We start from the raw sequence: 24600 nt of genomic DNA, 5'->3' as shown, positions 1-24600 counted from the left end.
ACCAGAGGTTTCTGCTAAAACTGGAAGGTCTGTAGTGCATGGGCGTTACACTGCAGAGTACAATATACGATTTTCATATTCCAGAGCGTTCCACCTTATGCATGAATAAGTCGTACCCACGACGAGTTTTCTACTGCATGTCTTCCAGTTATGACTGATGATTATCAGTTTGTCTTTTTTCCTCAACCAGCCTGGGTATTATAGGCTATTATACAAGGAAACAATGCATTACATTGCAAGTATAGACAAACATGGTGGATGCTATGACATTGTGTTAAAATTCATTGTCGAAGAATATAGATGAGAAAAAATGAGATTTATGTAATGTATTATTGCAATATCATGGAAACCGATGAAATTTTAAAAACAATGTAAATAATAAGGGACAAATCAATGGATGCCGCTTATCATAAATGTTGTGTTTATATTACCAATTAAGTCATATTAGGCCGCGAGATATTAAAGTTTCGGGTTTTTCATTGAACAGAATTCGAGGTTTAAACAGTTAAGGACTGAACGAGACACAAGACAATCAAGAGAACCGGTCAGGTATACATTAGGAATTAAAATGAAAACTACAATTATTCTTATCCTTCTTCTATTAACCATTGTCTCCGAAATATCGGCATCAAAAGACGAGAACAAGAGGGAGACACTGACAAAGAAACTCAGCGTGAGATGCGAATGTTGTTCTTTTTAAAAAACATTTCTGGTTGGAAAACTCATCAGTACACAACCGCAATTGATTGCAATCTGATTTAAATGCTCATCTTTCTACTTTTTTTTAAGACACCCAAATGTTCCGCAGATCAAGCGTGCTCACCTGGGAGAGTTTGTGTGCCTTTCATCAGTAAATGTTCTGGAGAGGGTCACGAGAAATGTTTCACAGATGATCACTGTCCTGGCGATCAAATTTGTTCTATTTTTATTGGATTTTGTTTAACAAAGCCAAAATGTGACAACACAAAACCATATTCATACTGCATGAAGGTGTGTAAGCATTTAATTTCGCGATTAAATTGAATTCTTTTTTTACGTTTTAGTTTTTTGTCATATATCACAAAAAAAATCAAGTTCGCTGACGCTGTAAGAGCCGAAGAAGTCAGTTTATGTCACAACAATGTTCGACCATTATTAGTTTGGTCATGGACTATGTCGTCTATAACAATACAGAAATCAAACGAATTCCCACCAAAAGTGTCATAAAAACTGTTTCGACGTTCGGACCAAAGAACCTTCGTCACGACAGAATGTTTCGAAACCGAATGCATATAATCTGTCGACGTAATTATATGCAGGGGCTGGTTGTATGAAGGTCGGATAGCGCCATCCACTGGATTGTGATTTTCTCAACCGTTTAAAAATGCTTGAAAAGCGATAAAATTTCATCTTTGAAACCAACAATTATTAAAGAGAATCCTCGATTCAGGAATATTAAAATTTAATCAAAGACAACAACGGGAGATTTTAAAGCGATTGAAAAAAAACACTATCCAGTGGATAGCGCTATCCGGCTTTCAACAATTTAATAATTGTTTTTAAACTTAACAATTTAATAATCGAGCATTTTTAGAACGGTTGAAATCGGTGGTGGATGGCGCTATCCGGCTTCGTACAACCGGCCCCAGGGCCAGGTGTCCACGCAAGAGAGAATGAGCAAAATGAATTATGATCGCTGTGATCTATACTATAGGCGTGTGTTTCAATTCTACTATACTTTCAAGCTTATAGTAAACAATAGTATTTTACTTTCTAGGGAATGTGTCCATGCCCACAGGGTTATGAATGTAAGGGAAAGCCTGGCTTTCAGAAGTGCTTACCAGAAGAAACTGGATATGACAAAGGAACTTATATTGTAAATTAGCTGAGCTTTTACATATGTGGAATACAAAGTACTGTAGCTATATAATAAAGTCTCCATTTGATTAAATATGTTGGCATTAGTTAAAATGTCTAGCTCACAAAGAAAAATAATGTAAAATTTAAATATCCCAGTGAATAGCCATTATGGAACAGGATTGAAAGAAACCTTTCCATATTTTTAAATTGTTACAATAAAGAAATATCATCCAAATGGAATCAGAATCTTTTTTAATGCATTAGCTAGCAAGATAGCAATTTGCTAGAATTTGTAACTCTTCATTCTATTTTACTCTTCACTCTTTTTCCAACACCAGCTGAATTTGGCTGTCATTGAAATGCACAAGTCATGGCAGTCAGTTCATGGAACATGCATTCACAAAATGGGGTTATAAATGTAGGATCCATAGGTTATTGCCCTGGGTTTAACAAGGAGCATGGTAGCAAAGTTGTGTTTGATAAAATTCAATGATATTCTTTCCATTGTATTAGGCACTAAAAGTTGTATCTCAGGTAATAAATAATTAATAACCACAAAATGAAACTGTTGCTGTCGCAAAGTTACACAGTATTATTTAGTGGTGTTACAGTTTCTTGAACCACAGTATTATGAATTGGATTTCGTTTCGGGGAAATTGATGAGAGACTATAGACAGAGTTCTGAGAAGCAGTGTGATCTGCATAACGGTTGCTCCGGCAACCCACTAGTGGTTTAACTTCAAGAAAGTCATCTGTGGAATTCCATGCTAACAATGGTGCAGTTTTTGCTCTGGGTGGTATAGTCGAGTGAACTCGAAGTTGTCTTCGCTGTGTACCTAGATTACCTCGAACATGTAAAGGTTCGCTGACATTACATGGCTCTTGCGGAGTAGGTGAAAGAGAGTACTGTGAACGATATGTTGATATGAATGGTTCACGGCAGTCAGACCATGTTAGAAGGTCTCTGGTATTTTTATTACATTGGTAATTGTTGGTTTTTCTCTTGCCAAGACCCTGTGTTAGAGATTGTTTATGTAAGCTTTTAATATTAATAGTCTTGGCTGGATTTTGCTTACATGCAGTTTCCTACATGCTTTTCATGAGTGTTTTTTCAGGTCTCAGACATAAGAGCAGTTTTCACAATAAGTTTGATTTAAGGATAAGACTAACAACTTTAGGATGGTAACTGATTATGACATTTCAATAAAATATAAGTTTCATACCATGCCAAAATAGGCCTCTAGGTTTCCCTCATTTGTATGAGCATGTCTGTTGTCATGTCTTGAGAAAAGGTGACTGTTTGAGCGATGCTGAAAAACACAAATTTTGGCTAGTTGTCATTCATTGGGTCCACCTGCGTTCAAAAGTGAAGTGGTGTGATATGTGCTGAAGTCCTGTAAAATAGCGGGCTCCAAAGTATATTTATCCTTCAGTTGATGCACACCCTGCCTCCAACACTGACCATAGTGGTGTAACATAATTCCACAATCACAAATCTTACATAAGCCTACATCATTGTAAATTTGTTTGTAATTTATGCAAAATGATAAAAGACTGGCAGCAGTTTCTGCCAAGTGGTGAATGTATGTAGTCTTTATTGCTCACACCCAAAGAAAAGCAAGAAATTTAAAAGAATACTTTTGATTGGTTGAGAAACTTCTGTGGTGGAGAAGGTTTTGCTCTTTGCCGAAATGGAATGCTGTAATCGGATCGTGGCCGATTTCTAAAGTGGCCATGGTAACTTGTTGGATACTGTAAAAAATGAATCATAATTTAAAACATTTTATTTAACAAGATTTTAATATTTACTGTAATATTTCTGTTTTAATAAAAAAAAGCCCATATATATATATATATATATATTTTTAATAATTTTAGTCAATTTATTTATAGAAGTCAATTTATAGAAGTCAATTTTTAATATAATATTTCTATTTTAGATTTGTAAATTATTTATTTTATACTGGTTGTAGACATTGCTTATAGAACGAACCTGTGCATGTTAAGCGCTATTGATCTGTCACTGTAAATAGGGCTATACAAGTATTAAAATTATTATTATTATTATTATTATATATATATATATATATACACACAAAATAATTAGTAAAAAGCTATACATTGGATATTACAAACGCACATGGATATTATTAAAAATATGAAGATTGCGACAAATTGATAGTTTAGTTACTTAAAGTAATAGAATAAAGTCAATAAATTTTAAAACCGATGAATTTATCTCTACCGCAACTTAACACTCAAAACTACAAAAAAGAAGACGGTACTTACCCAACTTCCAACTATATTTCCATTCTTCTCGTAAATGACAGATGCCATCTCGCTTTGCTCATATTTTGATCAAAATGTTTTAATAGAATTCCTCTAGTGATTTTTAGTGGAAGAAATAAACAAGACGACTGATCTTGCTTCAGTCGTTTCCAAGGAGCGAAATGACGAGTATCTTAACCAATCAAATTACATGATAAATGAATTAGCAGAAGTTCCGTACGGGTAAACTACCCCTTAATTGTTCTTGGCGCAAGAAATATGTTTGTTTTCAGCAATTTTTACTATGTTTCATTGTTTCTAGAATAATTTCTAGAATTAACAATGTCATTAGACAGATATAATTATTTATTTTGTCAAAACAAACTATATTGTGATATATCTTCTAGGGAAGACTAGGGGACATTACCCCTATGTTACTGGTCTCTGCCAATCAGATCTCAAGATACAGCCTTTACAAAGGGCGGGAAAATTTTAAAGTTGTAATTGTTGAAATAGCCACTGAAAACTTGACCGGACGATTTAAATAAATTTGAAATGTTTTGCTGGATATTTTCAGCGTATTTTCGAACTGCTGTGTGCAAAAGACAACTGCGGAAAATATTATAGGCTAAAACATCTCATTCGTTTGGAAAAAATTGATGTTCATTAGAGATGTTTTCACAAAACGTCTTCTCAGCAAGGGATGTCCAGGTGAACTCTGCCTTGAGGTGAATATAATGCACTACCGAGTCACTAACTCAGTTACATTATCTAAATAATAAGTACATCAAGCGAGCTATGATAGGGTAATATTACTCAAAACGTATTCAAACACTATATGTATATTTACTTTTAGTGAGAACGCTTGGGACTCACAACAGTATAGTCAAGTTATGTATTCTTCACAAAATTCTCAACTGAGTTCAATGGAGCTGTTTTCTCAGCAAAAGGGATCTATTCCCTCGTCAATTCCCACAAAGTATGATCAATATGATCGAAGTCAATCACAGACAACAGAGGTACTATTAGCTATCACACTGTTATTTTCAGTGTCGATCAATGTATTATTGTTTTTGTTTTACTTTTTCAGAATATTGCCGTTAACATATATTGATCGTTAACATATAATTCATAAATAAAGCATTTAAACATACATCCGTTCAAATTATACATTAGTAAGTAAAAAAGGACTTACTTTAAGGACGAGAATCCAAACTATTTTTCCAAATATGTGAACAACACACCCCTGTTTCCTTCGTCGTCCAAAAATAAGAAAGTGACAACGTCAATGCAAGCTTTCATTGAAGAAGAAAAGAAAATCATCTCAATGAAAGAAGAAAGGTATTTATTTATTCCACACCTAAACTTTCTCGTACCCTACGCCATTTTATGATATTTTATACTGATTATCCCTCCACAGAGACATGCTTCAAACATTTATCAATCTTTTAAAAGACTACACAAAGGAGGTATGTGCCCTTTCGTAGAAAAATGGCCGGTTTGTGGTAGTAATCAGACGCTGTGCACTTTTTCTTTAGGTGGATTGTTCTTTTAAAAATTTCAAAAGTGACATGGAAAACACATTGCAAGCTATTATACAGAATATGCAAGACGGAACTCAGCGTATTGATAATAAAGTTATGAACGGTGACTGCATTCATATCCTATACTAAAATCTATATTTTTTGTACTTGGTTCAGAGAAAATCCTGACAAGCTGCCAGACTGATAATCAGTATATTATGTTTTATAGTAAAGAAAGAACTTATTTCAATTCTTGAATCCAAAGACAAAGAATCTCACGAGAAACAAGAACTAAACAAGAATATCGCTGAAGTACGTTATTGGCCTGTACTGGCCCCCTGGCCCTGTAGTAAGAAACATGTGCCTTCTCTGTAACTGTACCGACGAAAACCGACTTACATGTTCTGATGGTGCATGAGACCTGTTTCCACAATAGAAGTGTGTTCTTATCTCGATTTTTTAGTACATAGAACTAACAATTCCATATATATATGATATGATATGCAGAAATCTGGTACAATCAAAGTTTTGGAAACGAAGGCGGGTATCCTAGAAAAAGAACTGGATGAAATGAAGGATAAAGAATCTGCTTATGCTGATCAAAAAGCAAAATTCCAAGAATTGGAGCAGAAGTATATACAATGTATCAACCAATGGAAACCAGATTCATGTCTTGGAAACACTCCACCATTATCACAACCGACTGATTCACTGTGTGATTTCTCAATTCTGCCTCTACTCCACAATGATAAGAGAGTCGTACGAGACTACAGGGCATTTCCAAAAGATGTACCTTTATCAGGCACTGGCTATGGATATCATACCTGGAAAACGGGACAAACAATGAACTACTATGACTCGTCGAAAAACCACTCCCTGCCAGTGCACCTTACGGTTAACCAAGACCTACCAGTAAACCCAGTAGGTCCCAAACAACTGACAGGCTCGATGATTAATACACAACTCCAAGTATATCCCACGGTAGACTCTGAAGTACCATTTGAAATTATGGTTAACCATAATCCTTCCCTTACAATGGCTTCGGCCCCTAATCCACCATATTCTGCTACCACAGTCTCCGAATCGGAAAGCTCATCATATTTGAGAACCCATATTCCAAGTTCAAGCTATGAAATACCCTCACGACCAAATCAGCCACTCTCAAAATGTACGTGCAATTTACTGAAACACTCAGTACGCTTGTTCACTACGTGGTCGTATGCAAAATAGATTAGTTATGGTTAACGCCCATGTTCAGGCCAAATGAGAATTTTCTGAAGGAAAATGTTATTCAATCCTTTCCTACCAAATTCTCTTGTGTCAGTTTGTAGCTTTTATAGCAACGTAGCTTATGTAGTTTTTATTGATTGGAGATTTTAGCAGTTTGATTGTTATATGTCAAACGTTCAGCTAATTTTAATTATTATTTATTGAAAATGAGTCAAGAGTTTTGATTGGCCAGCAGCTGTTGGCGAAATCGTCATATCCGCTCGGCAGCTGCCCAAATTTGGACAGTGACGTCACTTCGTCGGATATGAAAAAAATTATTGCACGTTTGACGTCACTTCGTCAGATATGAAAAAAATTATTGCACGGTATGACGTCACGCTAATTTATGCGGCTTGTGCCAAAACCTAAAAGCGGGAAAATACGAATGTCTAAAAATGTCTACAACGCAAGCGTTTAGTCTAAGCCCAAAATTTTTGCAAATAAATAATAAAACAATTATTGAATTCGGTTCTCGCAGGATATGAGGAATTATCAAGGCCTCGGTTTGTGTTATCCGCCTCAGCCTTCGGCTTCGGCAGATAACACAAACCTCGGCCTTAATAATTCCTCATATCCTGCTCAACCTCATTCAATAATTGTTTAATGTTTGTTTTTATATTTTCCCAGGTTCTCCAACTCCTAAGTCATATGGTCTAAACGTATCAAGAAAAAACTCTAAAAAACCAAAGCAATCTCCGATGGCAATGATCAAACCTCAAGTTCGGGCTCCTCCCGCTGCACTAGACGACGAAATATTTTTCGTAGATGTAGTTGACCGTCCCGAACCTTCGACGTCGATTAAAACTCTGTCAGACTTGGACGACAAAAAGTGCATTACGGTTGATTTTGCGAAAAGAACACCGAATAGAAGGGCAATTATAAGGCATACCGGCACGAATGGTAAGAAAAAACGATGTCGACAGGAAGACACAGTTGAAAGAAAGCGTACTTCAGTATCAATGCTTGGTAAGACTCTTTCTTCAATGTTTATCACCACCACTAGCATTAGCAACCACATCAGTACCAAGACGACCGCAACCGGCAACAAATATTTAGGAAAATTCAAGATCGAATGGTTTTTTTAAACTTTGCCGGACATACAGCCATGATAAACCTAACACAGTTGACGTGAACCTAACACATATTTCTTTCCAGGAATATCCAGTGATGACAGTGAGGTTCAAGAAATCGCAAACTTATTAAAGGCACAATCACGTCATTTTTCTAAAAGAACTAAAAGCATGCCATGAATTGTTTTTTTCAAAACTTATTTATAGGTCGTTGGAATTTGTGTACCATTTAGTGCTACAATTTTATAAATATTTAAATCATTGCAATATGTAAATATTAATTTAAGTGTGTGTAAATGATATGAAATGAATTAAATTGAATGAATTATGTTACAAAACAAATACTAGAGCCGAGCAACTAACATTTTAAAAGCTTTTTTAGCAGGTTTTCAGCCAGTTGGGAGCTGTACTGGTCTAGTTGGGTACCATGGTGACAAAATACGTATAACCATGGTATAACCATCCATACTGGTTGGTACTGCCTAGCCTCCTCTGCAGGCATCTCTTATGTATTTATTTTAGTTATATGGATGGTTATATTAGGCATGGGTTAGCTATAGGTACTGGTCACTGGTACTGGCAACTGGCATGGTTGCTCTCAATCTGTTTTCTGGTAATTAGTACCAAGCCCCCAATCACGCGATATTCAAGATGGGGGCAAATAATAGCAGCCAAGCTAATCAAGCTAATAAAGAGGAAATAAAAAACTGGATAAACGAAGAAATAAGTACGAATCATGTAGTTATATTTTCTAAAACATACTGCCCATATTGCCGTAAAGCAAAAGCGGCCTTCCAAGGGGTAGGCTTCGACAAATTCACTGTATACGAACTTGATAAGAGAGATGATGGCGATATTATTTTTGACGTTTTAAGAGATATGACCGGTGCAAGAACCGTAAGATATTTAAAACTATATTATTAAAATGTTCACAATTATACACATATATAATATGTTTAAATATCATTATTCGTGGAAGTTTATATCTCATCAACATTTAAAACCAATCGCCTTGCAAGCAAAATGAATAAAGAAATTAAATTTACAGGTACCTCGTGTTTTCATCAATGCTAAATTCGTTGGCGGAGGATCAGAAATCGAAGCATTACAGCGAAAGGGAGAACTTAAGTCTATGCTAGAATCATGTGGGGCATTATGAGCGAATTGGAATGTACACTTTTAATAAAATATGTTCTGGAATGCAGTGACATGCTAGTATTAGGACTTAGGAGGGTGGGGTGGGGTGATTACCTCAGGCCCAGGGCCTACGGGAATTGAAGCTTGGTCTCAAGCAGTGAACTCTGTTCAAGGCATTTTGCAAACAAAGTAACGAGATGATTAGGCTACTAAAAATTTACCAAAAGAGGGTGATATAACCAGAGGCATATTCAGGTTGCCAACCACTGTTGCAGTAAGCAAGTACCACAAGGTAATGCCACAAGAATGTTACATGAAATTGACTCCAGCAAAAATATTGTTCTGTTCCACTTTACCTCTTGATAGCCCTGATAGAATGTAATAGTAAAGGCCTATTTAGAATTTTAGATGGCAAGATAAGTTGTATTATCATTCTAATGAATGCAAAAGAGTGCCTGTGCCACAATCTCCATTGATATTGTTCAGGGTGGAATTTAAAATGTCATGTTTGTACTTGTGTTGGTATACCACAAATTGCATAGTGTAAATGGGCCTAAAGATAACTATACGTGTGAATATAATATCTAGTATATATTTAAATAAAGGTATTCTATTTTACAATTCAGATTATAAACTTGAGGTCACAGTTGATAAGGCCACTTCTATGAAAGCACCCCCATCAACAGATATTTCCATTAGTATCATATAGAGTATAGTTTTATTAGTATCATATAGAGTATAGTTTTACTAAAAAATTAGGCGAAAAAAATGTTTGCCAACGTTTTGATTATATATGTCCATATAAAAACTAGAAAAAGTTTCAATTTTTCACAGCTTGCTCTAAAGGTTGACGGATAGTGAGAGGTATAGGCAATTAAAATGCAGTATTTCCAATAGTATCAACTATTAATACTGCAGCATTTAACTAAATTGACATTATTTCGAGACTGTTAATGGAGTGAGTGTCAAAATTTTGAGGATGAAAATCACTGCCTTCTAATGACATAGACAGGTTCACTTGTGCTGGCACCATCTCGTTTTCAGCTACCTCAGACCCAGTAATATTCTCCGTGGCTACGACGTCTGTGTTCGTAACCTCAGGTGGTGAAACACCGTTTAGAATTGACGAATCTAGAGATTGCTCATTTATGTTGAGAGAATTGGTCGTTGGATCACGATCTTCAGAGTGTCCTCGATATCTCACCGAGATACGCCTAGTAGCACCAGCAGAATTCGAGTTGTGTCGTGGGTTTTGAGTTACATCAAAATACACGCCATTCTCCGAACCTGAGGAAATTGTCGATTCTAATTGCGCATGTTGTGACAATTGAGAATCACTTCTTTGAGGGGCGGGAATGATCTCTTCAGCCTGTTCAATAAATGGGTAATTAGGTCCAACATTAGAATGTAGAGGTGGTGGGTTGCTTCCTTCATGAGTAACCATCTCGTTTGTATGCTCAATTGATGGTTCTTGACTAGGAGGAGTAGTACCTTGACCAGATGAATTTCTTATTTCAAGCATCTCTTCTGAATTACTTTCCTCTTGGAAGACAGGTTCGTCTGAAGTTTCATAGGGACGCGTATTTCTAGATCTTGTCTCCAAAGGTTCAGGACTTTCATCTGTTCTTGTATTTCGATGATTTGACATCGCTTGCTGTCTTTCAATATTTTCTTGAATCGTACGACTGTGATCATCTGACACCTGCATATTTCTAGTTCTTCCTTCCTCGTTTACTGCCGCTTGTGTTTCTATGTTTTCATGTTCATTTGAACCTGGAACTTCGTTTGTTGAACTCAACCTTTGCTCCGCTTGTTCTGGAGTGTAATTATTGAATCTTGAACTCGTTTGTCCTACATGACGTACTCTCGCATTTCTATTTACCGTTGTTTCCCTGTTTCCTCTATTAGTGACGTCGTATGTCACTATATGTGACGTCATATCATAAGGCGCCATATGAAATGATGAATATGGTAGTAAGGATTCGTAAGAAGGTGGATGTTCTGGTGGGATATTTAGGGATATTAGTGACGGATGTTGGGATACAGAAGTATCAACGTTTACGTCACTGTCATGCTGACGACTACTGGCATGAGAGAATCCTCCATTATCTTGCCCGGGTGAGGTGGTAGCAATTGCAGGCTGAAATATAAGGAAAAAACGTCTTTCAATTTATTTCTGACGTTTGCTTCAGTTCATTTAAATCAATTGATACAGCACACTAATCTAGTACACGCTAGTACAGAAAACTAGTTCAGTTCGCTAGTACAGAACACTAGTACAGTACGGTACTAGTACAAAATGCAAATACAGGCTTCAAGCCGAGATCTCAGGACCAAAAAGACAAACGAATAAATCAAACAGAAACAAACAATTCACATACCTCAAGTTCAAAACAATGCAGTAGGAAGATCACAGATATGACAAGTATCCCGTGAAGCAATGCGAATGCAACGGAACAAAATGCTAGTAACGCTCCATGTAAATCAACCAGTGGTTTCTGCTGAGAGCATGACACGTAAAATTCTTTAGTGCTGCTATCAAAATTAAAGTTTCGTTTTTTAGTACAATGACATGCTATGGTTTGTGACGGTACGTCTTCGCATTCGTAGTTTTCATCTTCCAGGGACAAACGCTCTTGGTATTTTGAAACAAAGTGTGTGTATGCTGTTCCATGAAGAATTACAGCAACCAAAGCACATGTGAGGAGTGGAATACTCATGGATAGATTTAAAACGGCCTGGAAAATATACAATAATAATACAATAAGACAACAACCGTTTAATCATAATGTTTCAGGCTGTTTAGTTATTTTTAATGCGCGCTTTGCATTCAAACTTGCTGGCAATATTATTGAAAGTTCTTGTGTATATCTGAAAATCTTTGTGTACCTATAATTTTTCTTTGTGTTATTGCTATTTGCTATAGGGAAATAAAAGTTTCCTTTTGTAAAATTCTACCTCTGCTGTTCCAAAAATGCCTCCGACGCCCCTGCGCTCGGCTTGAGTTCTTGCTCAGGTCAGAACTTAGGCCTGACCCTACCGATGAAACCTCGGATGAATCGGTAATATGATCATTGTCAATTTATCATTGTCATTAAGATCAAATTTGAAAAAAAAAAGGTTTGGAAGACAAGATATTTTTAGTATCTTCAAAGTAATAAGGTGTGGATAGATCTGCCAGCTGTTATATCGCCCACTTAAGAGCGTTTAACAGCTAGTACACACATCGCTGCTAGGTCCCAGTTTGAGACGTCGAACCTTTTAGCCCCGTTTACACTACACTACACTCGATTTATTGGCACGGCACGGCTAAAATGGGTACCCGTGCCCATTTCTTCTGTGTCCGGCCTTTGTTTTGGTAGCCTGAACACTAATGAAATTGGGTACGGGTTGGGGTACGGGTAGCCATTTTAGGCTTGCCGTGCCAATAAATTGAGTGTAGTGTAAACGGGGCTTTTATGTGCCAAACCTAATGTTAATGACCTAAAGGCTTTGTTTAAGCACGGTTTAATTGATTTGCATCAACCACACAAGCCAGGCTTTTTGGCACATGAAAATTTCGACGTTTAAAACGGGCTTAAATTATGTAAATAGAGAATTTTTTATGTCAATAAAGGTTTGAAAAGAAAAGTAATCATCAATCATCGACAACCCAAATATTATAGTTTTAAAACTTTACCATTTTCTTTTTTCTATGCAGTGAGGGTGAAGTAAGCATCACAAATCCACCAAACGCTATTATCTAAAGAAACGAGATTTTTCCTGAGTCAACCATTATCATTACCAATTACGAGACTGTAGTCACTGCACCTTCAAAAGTCTTCTAGGCTAGAGAAGGATTATCGCATCAACGCGAAATGAAAAACCAAAGAATTTTGATTCTTCATGATTATCGTAACCTATGTATATTTATAAAATTAAACCTTAATTCGTTCAAAATCATTTGTCGTTTCTTAGTCAGTAGTAGACACATACTATATACGGTCTTTAAATTGGACAATTTCTAATATTTTCAGGCATATGGGTCATATTTCAATATAGATTCCACAGATAATGAGGGCTACGTTCAAAACAAATGCATATCAAGGCACTTACAGGCAATCCAAGCCAATATTGAGTGGCGTACGTTCTGCTTTTAGATTCACGACTTAATTTTAAGTCAGGATCATGATTAATCAAAGTAGCGACGACCAGACATGCAATTCCACAGAGTGCCAAGAACAATCCACACAGAACCAGACAATACTGGTAAACATTCTTGGCTTTCATCTTCTCGTATTGTCGAGACGATTTGAAAACGTTTGAAACGCAGTTCTACTAAGGAGTGCTTCCCGTTTAATCAACAATTCGCCAGTAAAACGTGATGTTAATACCCACCAATACTTGGAACGCTAATGAACACAGTAACGACTGTAAGATAACAGACAGATCTCACCTGCTGTGCTATATGCCTTGGCCAGTGATGAGATTTTCTAGACGTTTCAATTTTTAACACAGTCAAAGATCTCGTATATGTTTTGCCCAGGAAATTTATGTAAAAGTGCTTAGTATACACAGAAGGAAACTAAATCCTTTGTGTCTTTGAATTGCTAAGTGTTTCAGAGCGTTGCATAGCAATTATATAACCTCACGGAAACCCTTACTTGAAATGCTATTGAAAATAATGGTAATCTTGAGCTATATTTTATACATGGCTAAACAAATATCTGATACACGACATGAGTATGGTGGGTGTCAGATAAATGATTCCAAAATAAAGCTAAGGAAGATAATTGGGCTGAAATACGTTACCGTTGTGTTAACATTCTTTCCTGATATCTTGTCGTAGGCTATAGAAATAAAGCAAAGACTCGTTTGCAGCTGCAAGGGGATTAATCGGCAGGCAGGGGGGTGGTGAAATCATAGGTAAAAAACACCTCCTGTGAGACACTTTTCCGCGCTTTGAATTGAGAGAAACTTTGACAAAAATTTAGGACCACAAACAGCGTCATAGCGATAATGAATAATGATTTTTATATACAAACACAAATACGTGATTCGATGTAAACGCTATCAAATGACGCGAATCGTACGTATAATTCGCCAATTTCAATTATTCTTGCTTTATTCGTAGCAATTCTTATTGCAAATTTACAACATTTACTTTGTTTAATAAAATTTCACAACAATTAAATGACCGCCTATGATTTCACTCGATAGTTTCGATCGATGATCGATCAATATCATCATACACAAGTCATCGATGATTCTGAGTTCTCCCAAACAAGCTTACCTTACCCCTCCAATGTATATAATATATAGAAACAAGTGTTTTGTGCTTAGCAACTCAAATATGCAACAGACTACTCTGGAGTTGCATGTAGTGCTCTTGGAAGCCCTACGATAAAACGTATTGCGACGTATTAAATAGCAAATTTCATGTTTACCTTGTTTTATTCCGCTGAATTGGCACTCACGTCATCTCATAAAACATCACGGGCGAAATTTGTTGAACTTGATAACATGTCTCAACAGTTTTATTCAGAATCAGGCCATCTTATTCGTCTCTTGCAATGAACGTATCACATGCAATTAAAGTAAACTGCCATCTTGGGCAGGCAAGAGTCTTTTATTGAATGATTGCCACAACTAGACGTCACTTGCAAGATAATTGTCTTCTAAGAATTGGAAACTATGCACGTATTAGTTCTAATTAATAATTTATTATTAGTACTAGAGAAATTTACAATAATCGATCATGCATTAAAACTAAGTTCTACAGACTAAGTTAATAGTTCTACATACTATTTACAAAACAACTTAACTAGACTACTCGCTAATGTTTGAGTTCCATTCAGACAACGTAATGTCATTAGTCGATGTGATGGACGCAGTCCTCCAACTTCGACTGCTACGAACACCACGCGAGCTCTAAGCAAAGCACAGGCGATCTTTCGTCGTAACCAGCTACAAACCACCATAGATGGAGAGTGATTCTTCTTGTCAGCCAGCTTCACACCCAGGAAGGAGAGAAAATGTTGGGTCTCTCTTCCGCATCCGCCAAAGGCGCTGAAGACAACCGGTGTGAAGGAGCCAATTCAACAATCCGTTGTAATGTCGGTTATGTCGCTTCTTTTCCCGTTCGTTGGCTTTAAACGAGCTGCTCAACGTCAGGCGTCGATGTGTTGAGGCGTATGGGTTAAACACCCTTACATAAAAAAATGCCTTTTCACATCTCTGCCAGAAACCTCTCGCAGCAATGTCCACACTGGCGTCAACGGCTGAGTTAGCACTGAATGAAAGAACCTCGCCAGTCAAAGGAGCAAGGACAGGTTCAATTGAAACATCTCAATTAGTTCTAATTGCTTTTAGAGTGGGAGTATTTTAGTTGGGAGTCTTCTAAATTTTCTTTGATAAAAGAGCAATTTTCCCAACATCTCGAGTGTAAACATACACCATCTTTTGCCTGCTCGGGCCACGGGGTAAAAGTTTCAAGAAGCTCACTGACACTTTTTTAGTGTGACAGCGTGTCTAACAAATTCTGTTATTACTGATCGACGTGAAAGTTCTTTCTTAGTCAATGGGAAGTTTTCAAAGAAAACACTGAAAGTCAAGGTCTAGTCAAGTGGCAGTCAAGCTCTTATTCAAGTGGAAGTACCGATGTGGGATCCTAACCACTGAGATCTCTCATTTAATAAGTTTTGAGCACTTAGAATACCAATACGAACCAATACGAGGTGGTTAGAGTACACAAGTTAGACGTTAACTCCAAAATACACAATTCTGATTGACTGAATTTGTCACTAATTATTGTTGAAAAGTAACAAAGTAAGTCACTTCTTCAACATTGGTATAATTTCTTATCCCACCTCTGCGTATCCCCGGGTACTCCGTCTCCAGCAACCCTACCGCTAACGGACGCCACTTGCGGGGTAAGTTGACCCTCAAATTCGGGTATTTTAAATTATTAAAGTATTTAAAGACTATCAAACAGCGTCGCTTTAACGGAATTTAAAATATCTGAACTTTTTATAATGTTCATTGCTGAGCTAAGCTTTGAATATAAAATTTTATTTTTATGTTCTATTTCAGGATACTTCATATATCTATGTATATTATGTACACTATAGAATACATATTGTTATTCAACTATCAATGTACATTCATTCTCAAGAATTTTTTCTTCACGAAGTATCTATTAACATGTTTTCTTTTTTCTCCAAGGAGAGGTTGGTAACTAGTGTTAGACGCTATATATATAATATGATGCAAGCGACGTCTCTTGCACGCTTGATGTTCACCGCCGCGCCAATAAAGCGTTCCAAAAATCGCACTTATATTTACGGAATTCGCTAAATATTCCGGGAAACTCCTGGAGAAACTCTTTACTTCATGTTTATTGACCGACCAATCACGATGGTCAAAGAAACAAATTGAAATTTGATAGGCCAATGAAGCCATTAAGAATTGTTCAAATAAAAGGCAAAGAAATTATTGGTCAGCGAAAATACAGTTACAGGATGTAAAGCGTTCTTCAAGGAGTTTACTAAAAGTATTTGATTAATCCTGTAAGCCCGCTAGTACTGATAAATTTGAGCAAATAGACCTTTTTCATAATGACGTCAACGCGGAATGTCCGATGTTACACGAAGTTTGATTGGCTCGTTAGTTTTGTGGAGCCAATCAAATTCGATACATTTTGGAACGCTTCAATTACCGCGACTGCAAGCTATGCTCAGAAGGATTAAGATAAACCCTGATCCTAAAGAGGGTCTGAAGAAGATTTTGTTGAGTAGATAAAAAGATAAAGAGAAAAGGATGGCAGATCCTATGCAGTGACGTCATTTGCAAAAAAAATTATTTGATAACCTATCGAACTGAACCAACGTTTGCTAAGCTACAAAACGACACTTCGTTAATTTCTATGTGCAAATTTTATAGAACATTTATATTCATTTTAAAAATTGGACATATAAGTATATATACTTCCCTGCCCATTTATACTACGACCAATTTCTTAGAACAACATACTCTGCCGCCTCTTTCCTAAAAAAAATTCCACGTGTCACAGCTTCAATCATAGAGTGAAATTAGTTGAACAAAATAAGTAAATTTTAACTATTTTAACCATAGATCGATCATTGAGGTTGGGGTGCATATTCATATATTCTGTTTTGTCCGACGAATTTCCTTTAAAGACGCATATACGTGCAAAAGAGTCCGCAAACCAAAATTAACTGTTCATGATATTTTAGAAAATATTGTAAATTATTTTAAACAAAGCATTTGTTTATATTACGGACTGTAACCCACCGCCCAAGTTAAAAAAGTGCTTATATCACTTCTTTCCTTGGTGTTCACTGGACTAGTAGTAATGGACTGCTAATCATTATTTTTTCGCTCAGAAACTATTTTCTGAGATAGTCTACGTGTGTATAAGTGCTTACCCATTGACGTTGATCGACCTCTATTTCCAGTCCCAGGATCCTTCGCAAGTTTAATGCCGTCCAAGGTGAATAGTGATTGATCTGTATCATAGAATAAGTAGATATTGAACATTGTGTTTGTACGCAAGTAAGCTATACAAAATCCGTTCACATACCATCCTTCAATTGCCCTATTCCTGCTCCTAATGATCTAAAATAAGGATGTTTCATTGCAATGCCCGCTGATTTTCTGTTTGTTGCGATGTACTAGAATCAAAAGAATATCATAATAAAAATTTATTTCATTACCTCAGAAACCTAATAAAAAATTATCTTAGAAATATGTCCTGAATTCTTTGGCAAACGGTTATGAAATTCATTGTTGGAAATTTATATACAAGTACCTCTAGAAATCCTGATAATAGATTAAGCCCATCACCATCCAGTCTAAAGAGTGAAAGTTCATAAGAATAACCCTTCAGACTACATTCATCACTCAACAACATGCAGAAAATCAAAGCAAAATAACTTCGCAAAAAACTTACCTTGGGGCATGATTGATTAATGGTTGTGCTGAAAATTTTGGAAAATTTCCTGAAAAAAAAGAGCCAGTAGAATTTCTGAGCACTAGCTTTAAGCTGACAATTGGAGTAATCAGTGAATAAAATTAATTGCAAACGTACCTTCATTAAAATTGGTATTATTGGATATACCCGGCCAAACTTTTTCGTTTGGACATCCTAAAAGCTGAGGATTGAAGTGATATATGCAGAACTCAGTTAGTGAATGTATCAAATTCAAATTGTCTAATAAGAAAGCTAAATTTCTGCCACGTGATCATGACTTTAAATTAAATATAATGTTGCATCATGAAACGTTTGACGTCTGAAACGGGCCTCGTAGATCTAAATACTTTGATCTTCTGACCAGCGGTTTACTCACTTTAAAAATGAGGTGCAGCTGTTCATCTACAGTTCCGCCAGGAAACATGGGCCTACCAGTGGCCATTTCAAAAAAAATACATCCTACACCCCTGTAGATGAAGATCGAAAGCGTATTCAGCCGTGAAATCATCACAATTAAAGATTCATCAAAGCATCACAATAACAAATCCATATATTAGGGGATTTCTAAAATGTATGTTTAGCAGATTCGCCAAACCATTTTTTTCCTACATATATTCTCAATTTGACGAATTCCAAGTGAAAAATTCCACTTAAAATTTCGCTCGAGTGTTTACAAAGCAAGAACAAGAATGTTTACATTGCAAGTTATACGAAAACAAACTCAGTCAGACACTTCTGCTGACACTTCGCAATGATTTGTTTATTTCCAAATTTTGTTCGGGCCTGTTACAGAGTAACGCGAAACAAGGTCAGTTTTCGCGAAAACAAGGTCAGTTTTCGCCAGTCAAATTTAAAAAAAACAAATGATACTAATATCTTGAAAGAAAAACCTGAACCTATAGCCTCATCTCCGGGTGCCTCGTAAGGGGCCATGCACCTGATCTATTTCCAAATGGTCCATAGAGTGGAAATAAAGCGTATAAAAAGTCCAATGAAAACAGATTTTAAGTAGTGTGAGGAAAGACATTCGACAAATTGTCGACTTTCACACGGTCCTACCAGTGAACTATTCATATTAATCAAATTTCAAAAGACGTGCAAAGACGCACAACTCTGAACACGAAACTCAAACAGCTGTTTTTGACATCATTCTGAACCAAGACTGGAAGTTCTCAGTCGAATGAACATGTCTGTCGTGAAATTATTGGCATGTAGCTATTTCGACGTGAGATTAATTTTAGCTCGCAATTATCTGGCGTGTATTTGAGGCGTTCGTTTGATTATATAGATCAGTGGATAGTCTCGCCGCGCGCTTGCTCTGGGTACGAGGCTAGTCTCTATAGTTTGAATTCGATTGATTCAAAAATGTGAACTCACCACATATCGATAGACATATTATATACAGTTGATCCTAATAAGACATCCGGAGGCCGATACCTAGGAACCATAAGAATCAATATCAGCCTAGAGAAGATCAAAGATCCACTGACAATAACTAAACTTACCATAATGTAACGACCTCATTAGAATATGTTTTAGTTGGCACTGACTTTGCTCTTGCAAGACCTGGAAAGATATCAAATGTGGTAAATAAACATCATTTATCATATTTATTGACGGGATAGACTGAAACAACAGCTTACCAAAATCAGCTAGTTTTAGTTCACCCTTCTCGTTGATGAGCAAGTTTTGAGGTTTTAGATCTCTGATGAAAATGAATAATCAGAAGAAACTTTTAACAAGAGTCTGCATTAATTATAAAGTATGATCAGAAGTGTGCTTCTGATTGGTCAATGCGCCCATTTGCTACTTCTGCGATGTATAAAGATCAGGGAACGGTTGTTCGAAAGGGGTTTAGGTTAAACGGCGGATAAGCTAAAGTTTAAAAATACTCTCATACATCTTGTGAATGACTGAAACTACATTTTATGCTTTTAATATGTACTTCCAATGACAATTAAACTATTTACATCGAAATATTTCAGCTCAGTCGTTCAAAAAATAGATAACTGATTTGGTTTTCCATTTTTAACTTATCCATCGTTTAAGCTAAACGCCTTTCGAACAACCGGCCCCAGAAAGTCATCCAGCGCAACCGGTAGCAGTGTAGAATATGATTGGGGATCTACCTGTGCAATACTTTTCTATTATGACAGTAGTCCAAACCACGCAGTAATTGAAATAAGAATAACTAAAAAAAGATAAGATATTTTTAAGAGTTTTTTTTTACGACATGATTGATGGGTTTTGCGATATTCGGCAAAGATCACATCTAATTGAGCTATTAATAAAATGTTAACGATGACAGAGTTCAAAACCGCATTGGCCCGAGAGTGATAAAAACTCAAAGTTATGAAGGCAATGTTCATCCTTCTCTCTAGCCTGGACAAGGAAAGAAGCTGAAACATGTCTGCAACGCCGAAGATTCAAGTTGGACTCATCACTTCATTCTTTTTTTAATAGTTGCACCATGCCCCATAACATGTTCCAAAGAACATTTTGAATGACAGCGGCGTGGCTGAAACGTTATTTGGGGGGTGTTTATTCATATATACAGTTTTGCCTGACAGATTTCTTGGGCAAAACTCAAAATATGAATAAACACCCCTCCACCAATTATCGTTCTAGCTACGCCCCTGTTCCTGGGTAAGGGAGTTCTGCATTCGAAGATCAACTCCAGTTGAGGAAGTAATTTTGAAAATTGAACTGATTGAACATGACAGAAACATTTAGCACAAAGATAGGACTTTATAAAGGATTGGAAGGATCAAGGACTTACCCTGACATTTGTCATACTTAAAATACCACCACATTCATCCATGTAAGATTTCAAATCACGCTCCTGAAGATTACAGACAATGAAAATAGTAAATAGCAAGCCATTGGCTATACTATAACACCATCATCAATCACATTAATAAATGATTTCATAGTTTACCAGATATTCAAAGACCAGAGTTAGAGCATTTGGTGTATGTACGGTATCGTGAAGTGTAACAATGTTGGCATGCTTCAGATCTTTCAGGAGTGAGACTGGATAAGAATTTAGATAAACAACATTCAAGTCATTTTCCATGAACAAGGGAAAAGCATTGTAAGTTGGGTCTGAGTGATCAGGAAAGAAGATTGTGTGTTTATGAAAGGAGATTATATATTTACCTTCTCTTATTGCTGTGCATGGTGCACCCTCTTCATGTTCCAGACGAATTTCTTTTAATGCAACAATCACATCAGACAGTCTTGACAAGCAGAGCAAAGAATTTGTTTTAGAAAAGATTTGTTTTTGTTCAAAAAGAAAGTATTTTCAATACTCAACACTGGTATACCTGCTTTTTCCTTTAAAGACTGTTGCATATGTTCCCTAGAAAATTCAGGAGATGTGATTTGTAGGAAACTACGTAAATGATAGATGCTTTAAAGGAAGGACAAGAACTGAGAGTGCTTAATGAAAATATTGAAATACTAACCTCTCCTAATTTATCCAATTTAGTGTAAGTCTCACTTTTACCAAAGCCAATTTCAGACTAAAGTTAAATAGGAAAATACATTATGAATAGGATTCAAAATGAAATAGAAAACTGGTTAATTCAGAGATGCTAAATGACAAAAAATTTATTACCAGTGACAAACGTCTTTCTGTCCTTGACATTTTCTCTTGCAGAGGTGGACTAACCATTTTATTTTTATGCTTCGATTTAGGTGAAACACCATTTGAAAAATCAAGCGATGGTAATGACAACCTTTTTGTTAACTTGCCCCTGCTCTCCTAGACAAGATTAAATAAATATCTTCTTTGTTAGAAAATATGTAAGTCAAATGAGACCATACCCATAAAATGAGGAAGGAAAAATATTATATAACAATAGATACATCCTCCCACAAACCGTTTTCGATCGTTGCCTTGGATATCTTGTCCTGAATGATGGTGATACCTGATCAGCTGATGCACTGATATTGTCTTCAGATTTTCCATACAAATATGCTGATTGAAACCCTGAGAAAACAGTCAGAAATCAAAAATCATAAATACGTTTACACTAGAAAAATACACATACTCTGTTTACATACAAATTAATTTGATGCTAAATAAAATTATATAAAATTAATTTAGCTTTGAGTAACTTGTTACTTAATAAGGGCATTTTTATTGGGTGACTGCAATATTGACTAGTTGCTAGTACTTTATCTATAGTTTAACAGTTAAGTATTTTATTCTTTGTATAAACACAAGACAAATTTTGGTGATGGGGCTTTTATATATCACATGATATGCACTAAAAAACCTGATTTGTAGGAACTGAAATGGTGTATATTTTGAAGGATAACAACTGCATTACCACAGAAAATGTTTCCCAACTTAGACAATCATAAACAACATGGGGGTTGTTAGGCCAAGCTTCACAGTGAAGTGGAGAAAACAGTTATATATTTCTATATGCTTAGGAGAGTAAAATTCAAACTAAATGATATTTTCTAGGATGTTTTTATATGGTAATTGCAGTAATTACATGCAAATCAAGGATTTAATTGGTAGCAACTTTAAGCAGAATATTATTAGTGTAAAATAACAACCATCCTTCAGTGTAAATTTAATTATTAACAGTAATCCGATTGAAAAGAATACGGTATGTAAAATATTCAAGAAATTGTCTGTAAGGCCCAATCTTTAATACAAGCCAAATATGCAAAATACCCGCGTACAACACCGCATGATAGCAACCACTATATTTCGAGGTTTCCTTTTATGAAAATACATAAACAAACATCCTGGGTTTTTCTTAAGTGCAAGCGAGGGCTATTCGTTTTGTAACCGATACCCTGACATCTGATATTTTAAGCTTACACCTAATGGATTATAATCATGCCATTTCTATCGCATTTTGGCATTGCCCGTGTTTACGAAGTAGGAGTCAATAAATTATAATCCCAACTACACTGAATTACCATGCGGTTTGCAACAAATTGGGGTTAGAATTTCACAAATTCCCTACATTTAATATTATAGCTTCTCAAAATGCGTTTCAGGAATTGATGTTTCATTTGTAAATAAGAATAAACCTGCGTTTACATGTATTGAATTCCCGGGAACCAGGAAACCTAAATAGTTTACACACCAGGGAACGGTTTATACAAATACGACACAATCCAATGGACACAATCCATTATGGAGATCTAATTTCGGCTAATAAAACTGAAATATCAGGAGACAGTACGATTTTCAGCTGTTTGCTGAGGTTTAGCACGCATATATTTGTCAAATCCTTTGCATTATCGAACATTTCATGTCGAAATATGCCAAAAAACCCACGCGTTTTTGTCTTGTTTTTTTGTTCGTTGTCTGAAGGCTAATCTTTGTTAATAATCTTTGCATATAAATTAAGTGATAGAGGAGCTATTATTAAATCTCGCTTCAATTTCTTATAACAACTAGAAATTCATGAAGCTAACGTTTATTATAACATATGGTTATTTAGCAAATAAAATTTCCGCTTTATCGTTTCTAGTGTTTATGAAATGCAGAATAGACAGATATTTCAAATGCCATACTTGAATAGGGATACAAGTTATTTGCTGAAAGCTGTATTAGCACAAAATGTCAAGTTAATTTTTTATCTCATGCCTGCTTAGAATTAGCACCTATTTTTCAAAAGAAGGGCCGGCTAATTTTGGAGCATGGGCTTATATTTACCCCTATTTTTGTGTCCATTTTGGCTGTTGGCATCTGCTACATAGTGTTCTGTATGTTCTTGAATTGTCTCAGTAATGTCAAAGTGCCTTTCACGGCTAGCCTCAGAAAAGGAAAACGCTCGCTTAAATTTCTTCATGACTTTAAAGTCTTGCTTCCTCTGACAAATACGGCGCTTCTTTCATGGGCTCAAGCCATTCTGAAGTGTGTATTCTAGAATAAAACAATATAAAATGAATATGTACAAAAGGAAAGCACGAGTGACCCAATATACAGGCATTCATAATTTGAAATTCATGACAGACTGACAGTTAGAGAGAATCGTGTGTTTGATCTGTAAGTAAAGCCGAGGTTCAATAAGGTGTGAATAGGTTCGTTAATAAATATTTTTGCCATGATAAACGGCCGTACATCGTGAAACACACACTTGCGGTATCACGTAAGGCTGATCGAAACCACTAATAGCTAGCTTGTGATTTATCGTCAATTTTCATCGCTCGTATGTGGTCAAAAGCATACAACTTTTCAAAAGCATAACGATGATAATGCCACTGAACAAAACTAAAGCAATTTTCAAGCAATAAAGATACCTATCTAGTGTACTGACCTGCCGAAGAGCGTGGAATATTAGAAATACACTTTGTTTTGATTCCTTCGCCTTGTAAATTGACTCGCAGCTGAATACAATTGTCACGTGACCTCCTACTGGAAATTATTATCCCAGGAGGAGTGTTGATGTATTTCAAATATTGTTTGACCGGCCTAATTATCTGGATTAATTATTAACCCGCCATAAAACTGTGCAAGGTCTCGACGAAACAGTAGGGGGGTTATTTT

General features: G+C 36.1%; 4 protein-coding genes across 6 annotated transcripts; 1 reads left to right on the top strand and 3 right to left on the bottom strand.

Annotated features, from left to right (window-relative positions):
* The first annotated feature begins 323 nt into the window (after positions 1 to 323).
* Positions 324 to 2065, top strand: LOC114521711. Its single transcript, XM_028542232.1, has 3 exons — positions 324 to 673; positions 790 to 990; positions 1757 to 2065. The coding sequence occupies exons 1-3, from the start codon at positions 569 to 571 to the stop codon at positions 1862 to 1864; spliced, it is 414 nt and encodes a 137-aa protein (XP_028398033.1). The 5' UTR covers positions 324 to 568; the 3' UTR covers positions 1865 to 2065.
* Positions 2066 to 2074: 9 nt separating this feature from the next.
* On the bottom strand, positions 2075 to 4271 carry LOC114521710. The gene is made up of 4 exons (XM_028542231.1): positions 4129 to 4271; positions 3478 to 3591; positions 3063 to 3149; positions 2075 to 2853 (listed from the first exon to the last, which is right to left on the bottom strand). The coding sequence occupies exons 1-4, from the start codon at positions 4174 to 4176 to the stop codon at positions 2422 to 2424; spliced, it is 681 nt and encodes a 226-aa protein (XP_028398032.1). The 5' UTR covers positions 4177 to 4271; the 3' UTR covers positions 2075 to 2421.
* Positions 4272 to 9561: 5290 nt separating this feature from the next.
* Positions 9562 to 14722, bottom strand: LOC114521964. Of its 3 annotated transcripts, none has more exons than XM_028542546.1 (6): positions 14533 to 14722; positions 13898 to 13935; positions 13202 to 13578; positions 12786 to 12848; positions 11488 to 11844; positions 9562 to 11246 (listed from the first exon to the last, which is right to left on the bottom strand). In XM_028542546.1, the coding sequence occupies exons 3-6, from the start codon at positions 13373 to 13375 to the stop codon at positions 10032 to 10034; spliced, it is 1809 nt and encodes a 602-aa protein (XP_028398347.1). In that variant the 5' UTR covers positions 13376 to 13578; positions 13898 to 13935; positions 14533 to 14722; the 3' UTR covers positions 9562 to 10031. The 3 variants fall into 3 exon arrangements, with proteins under 3 accessions (XP_028398347.1, XP_028398346.1, XP_028398348.1); XM_028542545.1 differs by having other exon boundaries at positions 13202 to 13497; XM_028542547.1 differs by lacking the exons at positions 12786 to 12848; positions 13202 to 13578; positions 13898 to 13935; positions 14533 to 14722 and adding an exon at positions 12065 to 12186.
* A 114-nt stretch (positions 14723 to 14836) lies between these two features.
* Positions 14837 to 24463, bottom strand: LOC114521965 (cyclin-dependent kinase 18-like). Its single transcript, XM_028542548.1, has 20 exons — positions 24371 to 24463; positions 23767 to 23976; positions 21962 to 22071; positions 21697 to 21843; positions 21545 to 21601; positions 21404 to 21438; positions 21237 to 21316; positions 21016 to 21110; positions 20857 to 20919; positions 20207 to 20268; positions 19721 to 19782; positions 19583 to 19643; positions 19455 to 19514; positions 18454 to 18544; positions 18195 to 18258; positions 18057 to 18105; positions 17916 to 17958; positions 17688 to 17778; positions 17533 to 17613; positions 14837 to 17131 (listed from the first exon to the last, which is right to left on the bottom strand). The coding sequence occupies exons 2-20, from the start codon at positions 23900 to 23902 to the stop codon at positions 17103 to 17105; spliced, it is 1416 nt and encodes a 471-aa protein (XP_028398349.1). The 5' UTR covers positions 23903 to 23976; positions 24371 to 24463; the 3' UTR covers positions 14837 to 17102.
* Positions 24464 to 24600: the final 137 nt, after the last annotated feature.

Source organism: Dendronephthya gigantea, unplaced genomic scaffold (assembly GCF_004324835.1).
Source record: "Dendronephthya gigantea isolate DGI-Jeju-01 unplaced genomic scaffold, DenGig_1.0 000021F, whole genome shotgun sequence".
NCBI lineage: Eukaryota > Metazoa > Cnidaria > Anthozoa > Malacalcyonacea > Nephtheidae > Dendronephthya > Dendronephthya gigantea.
This window is presented reverse-complemented; position numbering and strand designations above follow the sequence as displayed.

Coding starts and splice junctions, on each gene's coding strand:
- LOC114521711 (XM_028542232.1), top strand. CDS start 569: ATGAAAACTACAATTATTCTTATCCTTCTTCTATTAACCATTGTCTCC. Junction 674..789: donor CACTGACAAAGAAACTCAGC/GTGAGATGCGAA, acceptor CTTTTTTTTAAG/ACACCCAAATGTTCCGCAGA. Junction 991..1,756: donor CATATTCATACTGCATGAAG/GTGTGTAAGCAT, acceptor TTTACTTTCTAG/GGAATGTGTCCATGCCCACA.
- LOC114521710 (XM_028542231.1), bottom strand. CDS start 4,176: ATGGCATCTGTCATTTACGAGAAGAATGGAAATATAGTTGGAAGTTGG. Junction 3,592..4,128: donor GAAATATAGTTGGAAGTTGG/GTAAGTACCGTC, acceptor CATTTTTTACAG/TATCCAACAAGTTACCATGG. Junction 2,854..3,062: donor TAGAGGCCTATTTTGGCATG/GTATGAAACTTA, acceptor TCTCTAACACAG/GGTCTTGGCAAGAGAAAAAC.
- LOC114521964 (XM_028542546.1), bottom strand. CDS start 13,375: ATGAAAGCCAAGAATGTTTACCAGTATTGTCTGGTTCTGTGTGGATTG. Junction 12,849..13,201: donor AATATTGGCTTGGATTGCCT/GTAAGTGCCTTG, acceptor TCGTTTCTTTAG/ATAATAGCGTTTGGTGGATT. Junction 11,845..12,785: donor TGCATAGAAAAAAGAAAATG/GTAAAGTTTTAA, acceptor TATATTTTCCAG/GCCGTTTTAAATCTATCCAT.
- LOC114521965 (XM_028542548.1), bottom strand. CDS start 23,902: ATGAAGAAATTTAAGCGAGCGTTTTCCTTTTCTGAGGCTAGCCGTGAA. Junction 17,614..17,687: donor AATAGGGCAATTGAAGGATG/GTATGTGAACGG, acceptor TCTATGATACAG/ATCAATCACTATTCACCTTG. Junction 17,132..17,532: donor AGGTCGATCAACGTCAATGG/GTAAGCACTTAT, acceptor AATTTTTTTTAG/GAAAGAGGCGGCAGAGTATG.